The sequence below is a fragment of the Poecilia formosa genome, unplaced genomic scaffold, assembly GCF_000485575.1.
Source record: "Poecilia formosa unplaced genomic scaffold, Poecilia_formosa-5.1.2 Scaffold874, whole genome shotgun sequence".
NCBI classification, from domain to species: domain Eukaryota; kingdom Metazoa; phylum Chordata; class Actinopteri; order Cyprinodontiformes; family Poeciliidae; genus Poecilia; species Poecilia formosa.
Genome location: NW_006800813.1, coordinates 1 through 7,532, shown reverse-complemented (window position 1 = coordinate 7,532; position 7,532 = coordinate 1). Strand labels below are relative to the sequence as shown.

Here is a 7,532-nt window from a genome sequence, read left to right as displayed (position 1 = left end):
TTTCATGACTGTAGTTCTTCACTGGGAGGATGCAGTTCATTGGGATCCCCAGGCTGGAGCTGAAGTCGCCCATCTACATAAAACACAATAATTGTTTTATTTTTTGTGCAATATTTTTAGGGTTTTCTTTGTCCCGTTTAGAATAAATCTTTCCTTGACTCGCCTTTTTCTTTAAATGTTTGCTCTTGTAGACGTTTTTCAGATTTTTCTCTGTTTCACCACAGGCTGCATCAACATGGCTGAAAATCGCCATCTGAGGGATTCCTGTGGATACAGAGATACAGACTCTAAGCATGGAGTTACTCAAGAAACTCCAAATGTATTTAAACAATATATTTAAATAACTACATCCACAGGAGTGTGATGAAACATTTATCCACCCATCCATTTTCTAACACCCTTGTGCATAGCGGGGTCAGGAAGGGTGCTGGTGCCCATCTACAGGGAACGTTTTGGGCGCAGAATGTTTTTATGTCATTTATGATGACATCAAAAAACATTTTCTGTACTGCAGAATAATAAATGCATATTGAATGTTTCTTACCCAGATCACTGGCTGCTTCTCTGATTTCCCTCATCTTCTGTAAAACAGACGGCTTCATTTGTGGCGCATTAGCAGAATAGATGCAGACCAGAACATGAACTCTGTCACTGATGGACGGAGACGAGTTGTAGTCATGATCACCATCAGAAAGAGGAGATACAGGATTGAACTGTGGAAAAAAAGATATGATGCATATTCTGTAATTTATTTTCCACAGAAAGCAAACAAATTATAATGCGTTTAGGAGGACTTTTTTTAAAGCAGAAAAGTCTATATTTATACCTTATATCCATCCTTCACATGTCCTTTCAAGGCCAGTTTGATGTCGTCTGTTCTGACTCCAGTTTTTTCCTCCAGACCCATGATGTCATTGAACACAAAGGGATAAAAGTTCCCTCTGCCTTCTTTCTTGATTGTATAGGTTTTGTACTGGAATACAAAAACAGTGTTTTATGTAAACAGCAGACATATAACTGCTGAAATATATTTCAAATTGAAGAGCTACAAACTTGCTTTAAAATACTTTTAATAAGTTTAATTTTCAACCTAAATTTATTTTTGCTGAATAAAATTCTGAGTAAGACAGTACTATAGTCAATGGTTACAAGTTCGTAGCCACTGAGTGTCAGAAAGTGTGTATTTTCTGCCATGTTGCTGGAAATATTTCTAAGTCTAAAATGTGAATAAGCCTTTAAAAATTAAACAAGAAATTATATTCACAATCTTGGTGAAACTTTGATCAGAGGTTGTGGAACTGGCCAGAGCTTCATTGGTCATTCTGCCCTGCAGGACGTTGTTGACGGAGTTGATGAAGCTGGACTTCCCAGCGCCGACTGGGCCGTACAGCAGGACTCTGATGTGGTTTGCCTCCTCACTTTGAGGCTGAAAATTATTCAAGTACTGAAGAGCGTTCCTGTGTTCTCTGTTAAAATGGAAAATTTAAAATCATAAGTTCAGAAAATAGTTTTTACCATGACAAACAGAGGTGACTAGGCTCCAGGCAAGACCCTGAACCCCAATCAGCCTCCTGGTACTGAGATTGATGTACAGTAAATATGTGAACTTCTAACACTGGGAATTGGTGAATATGACCTGCAATTCACTTTGTGTGATCAGTATGTTGTGGAAATCACTACATACGTTCTGTTAGTTTACAATAAGCTTCAGCCAACTACCCACTGAAACACATTTAACTACTAAGAATCCAAAGTCTCTAATGAATCATTTAAATATCAGTTAAATAAGAACAATTGGGTGCAGTTGATTTCATACTGGCCCACTTTCACCTTTTGTAACTATAATATTACATGTTAAGTGAACATTTAAGACAAAATGTTCAAGTTATGGAGTGTGTTTTCATAGAAATATAGAAATTATGCAACATTACATTGTACACAACAACGCCACACAATTCATCGACTTGATTGAACAGTGGATAGTTGAACCCATTTCATCGCCTACATTTGACCAAACACGTTTAGCTGCATCGATCTCCAGAGCTTCTTCTTTCTAATTCCCTGCCCGTCTTTCTACTTCAATCAAGTGCACCGAAGTGCTACATCAGGTTGCATCTCCAAAAACAATAACTATCTATGGTAGGAAACATCCTCTTAAAAACTGTTTTGTTTCATCTCTAATTATCTTAAAGTACAATTCAGGATAGTCAAAATGTAGCTGTCGAGTCAAAACTCATTTTTAGGTACTGGAATATAATTATGCCCCATGAAGGACTGGTGACCTCCGGCGGTCAACTCACCCATTGACCGCTGGAGATAGGCACCAACACCCCTCCTGGGATAAGGGTGTAAGAGGATAGATGGATGGAATATAATTATAATCAGATGAAACGGACTTTGTTAAATGGCCTGCCACCCTTGACTTCGTGATCGCAGGCCCAATGAAATGTAGAGAGAGAAAACCAGTGCTTGGTTCCCAAACTTTAAACAGGCCCACATTGAATTGCCCCAGTCTTCCTGATTAGGGCTTGTCTAATCCCTGAAATGTGTCATATTGTGATTTCTGTGGCAAAAAAAAACAATAACAAAAATAATGTTATGTAACTTAAACCAATGACCTGGTTATGTTATCAGGGTAAGCTGAAACTGCTTTGATGGCTGATTATGCTGAACCAAAAAAACTAAATTCACCTTCAGGATATAGATCTTAACAAGGCACATTTACTCACCCCCAAGTTATCTCCCTCCATGACGTTCTTAAAACTGTGAAGGAGAATTCACAGCAAAGTCTTAAAACCAGAACAGAGTGTTGAAGTAAAACAATTCATTTCTTTATTGAGGTAAGAAAAACACTTTCTGCTGTGTCAGCATGAATAATAAGTTGTACTCACGTGGAGATGGAGGTGGAGGTGGAGCTGAACGGAGCAAAGAGACACATTACTTAGGTTCATAAATGACTAAAAATATAATTAATGTTTATGTTAAAGTAATAAACACAATGGGTGTTTTTAAATCTGTAGTACACTGAGGCATTGGTGGTGAATAGATTCAGTTTTACTCTAACATGAGTAAAGGAAAACATTAAAATGAAAAATACAGAGAAGAAACAGTAGCTACTTATATTGAGGAGCTAAACAAAACAACACGGGAAATATAGTGAGTTAAAATTTCAATAATTATAATTCCAATACAGTTTCCATTGCTACGCTTTTCAGACAGTCCCTAACTATGATCCAGTGTTTATTCTCAATGGTTAACATGTAACTTTATTTCACTTTCTGCTATAAAAACATGTTCAAGATCAGTTTCATTTGAAGGGGAAAATAAAATTTGCTGAAAATATGCAACATATAGTGAAGTGAATCAGGGAAATAATCAATGCACATGTCACAACCAAAACAAACAAGAATGTAACTTACATGGTTGTGAAGAGCTGCCTCCCATGACAGTGACAGGAAATACTCTGTGAACACAGAAAAAAAGAGCTAGGCCCGATCAACATCTGACTGCAAAACAACCAACGGCTGATCCTAAACAGCCCCGCTTGACCGCCCGATTGGAACCACAGCTCTTGTGGTTCCAAGGAGTCGGGTGGAACCGGGTCAGAAGTTCTAATGCAAACACGGTCGGCCCTACTTTGAACCGTGCCATTCCGTTCCTTTGCAGTGCGAAAACGGCTTAACTCTCTGTAATGGTTTGTCAGAGCTCTGTAAATCGACTCATTTGTTTTCCAGTCGTTTAGTGCAGCTGCTTTGTTACTGATAAAACATAAGGAAAAGAAACCTACCTTAGGAGGAGACGAGCTGCAGCAGAGAAAACCGTTACAGTGCTGATAAAAGCGAACGGCTCTTTTAGGTTGCTTCCACTGTTTTACTTTCACTTTCATAAACCACCACGTGATTTACAAGAAGAGCGCTCAGTGGAAAAAAGGTTTCAGTTTCCACGTGACAGAGCAGCAACATAGAAAATCTGAGCTTGTCAACAACTGCAGGATTTTTTCTGACCAACTAATCTAACAAGTATATGCATAATGAGTTGAACACATGAGTGGGATACAATGCATAAATATGCTTCACAAATACAAACATAATACCAGTAAAATGTAAAGTCATGCAAAAAAGAGATAAATCAAAGCTGTGTGGCCTATAATACAAGAGCTAAAGTTTAGAACACTAGAGTTTCTCAATACATATAATTTCCTCAGAGAAAAGCTCTTATTTATTGTAGGCACTACATACTCCAGCGGTTTCCAAACATTTTCTGCCCCCCCCCCCCCCCTATTTATTACAAATAGCTTTCGCGTGTGTGCGCGTTGGGGGGGCGGGGGGAGGATTCTTAGAGACTCAATGTTTCTAACTTTTTTGGGGGGCAAAATGAATGTACTTAGCTGGACATGGACAACATCAGTAGCCTACAAGCTACTTGTTAAGCTTAAGGTGATGTATTGACATTAGCTAGTCATCTTTTAGCTAACATTACCTGCATCCAGCAGCTTTACTCAACTCAGTCGGTTAGTTTGGAGGGAAAAACTGTGAAAAGTTCTTTGTGTTTTGCTGGTTTGCTGCCGTGATTCTAACACAAACCTACGTAGCTCCGCCCAGCAGCAGCAGGTCTCCTTCACAGGTGGAAACCCAGCGCAAGCGTCGTAGCGCTCATGTTGCGTTTAAAGGCGGCTCGGAAAAACAGGTTACGACATGTTAACAACGGATTAAACAGTTTTAACTGCTGATAAAAGTGACAGAGGACACAGATATGGGAAGTGTTGAAGCCCCTACTGTATCAAATTGACATAGGAATGACAGAGAGTTGGCCATTCTAAGGTAAAAACCCAGCGCATACAGCTTTCATGTTTTTTTTTGTTTGTTTTGTTTTGTTTTTTTTTTACATCCAGACGGCTTCTCGCGCCCCCCCTGCAATGGCACGGTGCCCCCACTAGGGGGCGCGCCCCACAGTTTGGGAACCTCTGACATATTATATCTGTATATTTATGTTCTATTATATTGCATTATTTCAAGTCAAACTTGGCATGAGTCATCAGGTCGGGATGCCTGATGATGTTATGTGGTCATATGCTGATGTCATCTAAGCATCATATGCTTAGATGACATCAGCATCCAAGCTTTTTTCTTGGAGAGCTTCACCTCTGACCCCTTTGACCTAATCAAGATGATATTGTGTCAGAAGACAAATAACAAGTTGGTCTCACTTGCATTAAAGCATAAAGAGAAGGAGTGGCTGTTGCAGCATGACAGGGTCAGACGTTATGCCGTTGATATACGATTGGCCCTTAATTCCTCATATTTCAGCCAAGCTGCACCACCCACACTGTGAAGGAGAATTCACAGCAAAGTCTTAAAACCAGAACAGTGTGTTGAAGTAGATGGAAGAATTAGCTTTTCTAAATGATGTCAAATATATTAGTAACATGAGTCAAGAGATCAGTAGATAAAACAATTCATTTCTTTATTGAGGTAAGAAAAACACTTTCTGCTGTGTTAGCATGAATAATAAGTTGTACTCACGTGGAGATGGAGGTGGAGGTATTTCTGAACAGAGCAAAGAGACACATTACTTAGGTCAACAAATGACTAAAAATATAATTAATGTTTATATTAAAGTAAGGGGATAATAAACATAATGGTTGTTTATGTAGTACATTGAGGCAGTGGTGGTGAATAGATTCAATTTTACTCTAAAGTGAGTAAAGGAAAACATTAAAATGAAAAATGGAAAAAATAATACTTACATGGAGGAGGAGCTAAGCAAAACAAGACAGGGAAAATGTTCTGAGTCAAAATTTTAATAATTATAAACCCAATACAGTTTCCATTGCAAAGCTTTTCAGACATTCTCTAACAACTATGTTCCAGTGTTTATTCTCAATGATTAACATGTAACTTTATTTTACTTTCTGCTTAAAAAAAGTTCAAGATCAGTTTAATTTGAAGGGGAAAATCAAATTTGCTGAAAATCTGCAATATATGCAAAAAACTGAAATGAATCAGTGAAATAATCACTGTATATGTCTCAACCAAATCAAATTGTAACTTACATGGTTTCGAAGATCCACGCCCCATGACAGTGACAGAAAATATTCTGCAAAATACAGAGAGAGAGTACGAGGGAGAACTCTTTCACCTAATATATAACTAAAGAACTTAAACCTACTAAAATTAGTCTTTAGTTTCCAATAATTTTTCAAATCGCTCCTTAGGTAGCTGCATTTGTTTTTCAATCATTTGCTGCAGCTGCTTTCCTACTGATAAAAGGAGGTAAAGAATCAACCTGAGGAGAAAATGTGCTGCAGCAGAGAGAGAATCGTTACAGTTCTGATAAAGAGTTCAAGGTTCTTATAGTGTTTTCCTTGTTTCACTTTAGTAGACCAGGTGATTTCTCAGAAGATCTCAGTCATTTATTCAAAAAGGTTTCAGTTTTTTTTAGGTGACACAGCAACAACAATCCATAATCTTCTACAAACTAAGCTTGTCAAACTGTTGTCTCATTGACTCTTAAGGCAGACATGTGAAAACATTTTTACACTTATTAATTCATGGAATAAATATATTTTATCCTGTGCAACTATGTGTGATTATTATTTTTCTTTTCTTTTTTTTTCTTTAAAAACTGCAGTCAATATTCATCTACAGAAATTCATCTTCAAAAGTTAACCTGCAAAAATTTGCTGCAAAAAATTGTCTGCAAATGTGGCTATCTGGTGACCCTTTGCCAAATGAGTGAACACAAGAACAAATACGGTGGCTTTTAGCCAATCAAATGACGCTTCTCTGATCATGTGACAGTTAGCTGGTTGGCACAGAGAATCTTTAAAGTTCTTTCAAATTGGAGAAGGACATTATCTGAGGGGAAGGAATACATTTTGGTTATTGCATTGGGTTTCTAAATAACAAGTGTTTTAAGGTGTTAAAATGAAAAAATATAAAGCTCTACTTCACTAACTAAATATTTTATTCAGAGATAAATAAATTAGTCTGTAAACTTCTTTCATTGTCTCTGTTTTGCATGTTGCTATTAGCGCTAACTCCATCTCTTAAATCTGTAGCCGTAGTTCAGATTCTGCCATGTCTTCCTGGTGTCATCCAATGTTTTTAAACTGCCCACTCAGGAATTCAGGTAGGGATGCTAATTTTAGCCAGATTGAGGCAGTGGTGCCTCAATCTGCAGATGCCTCAATCTGGACTACATATATACTGTATGTAGTCTAAACCAGTGTTTTTCAACCTTTTTTGAGCCAAGGTACACCGTTTTAACTGAAAAAATCTTGAGGCACACCATCAACCAAAGATGTAAACAAAGATACTCTGTAGTCGGCTATATTATATATATAATCATTCTTATCAAAGTGTCTTGAATAGGAATCAAATAAACACAAAAATGTATTTTTATCACATTTTACATTTCTTATTTCAAATTGCACGTAACATGTCCACTTCAAAAATACACCTGAACAGGGGAACAGTGCCATATGGAGTTAGATTTGTTTCACAATTATTCAATCAAAAAAAAAATCATGT

The 7,532-nt window shown here is 37.5% G+C and overlaps 1 protein-coding gene across 1 annotated transcript in view; it reads right to left on the bottom strand.

Annotated features, from left to right (window-relative positions):
* The window catches only part of LOC103131920 (interferon-induced protein 44-like), a gene marked incomplete at its 5' end in the record, with an annotated part of 6,328 nt that extends 782 nt beyond the window's left edge, over positions 1-5,546 (bottom strand). The window contains 7 exons of the mRNA XM_016667007.1: positions 5-73; positions 164-264; positions 545-713; positions 827-973; positions 1,265-1,466; positions 2,730-2,763; positions 5,523-5,546. Of these exons, the coding sequence (XP_016522493.1) occupies positions 5-73; positions 164-264; positions 545-713; positions 827-973; positions 1,265-1,466; positions 2,730-2,763; positions 5,523-5,546 (746 nt within the window). The remainder of the gene's footprint in view (positions 1-4; positions 74-163; positions 265-544; positions 714-826; positions 974-1,264; positions 1,467-2,729; positions 2,764-5,522) is intronic.
* Between the last annotated feature and the right edge of the window lie 1,986 nt (positions 5,547-7,532).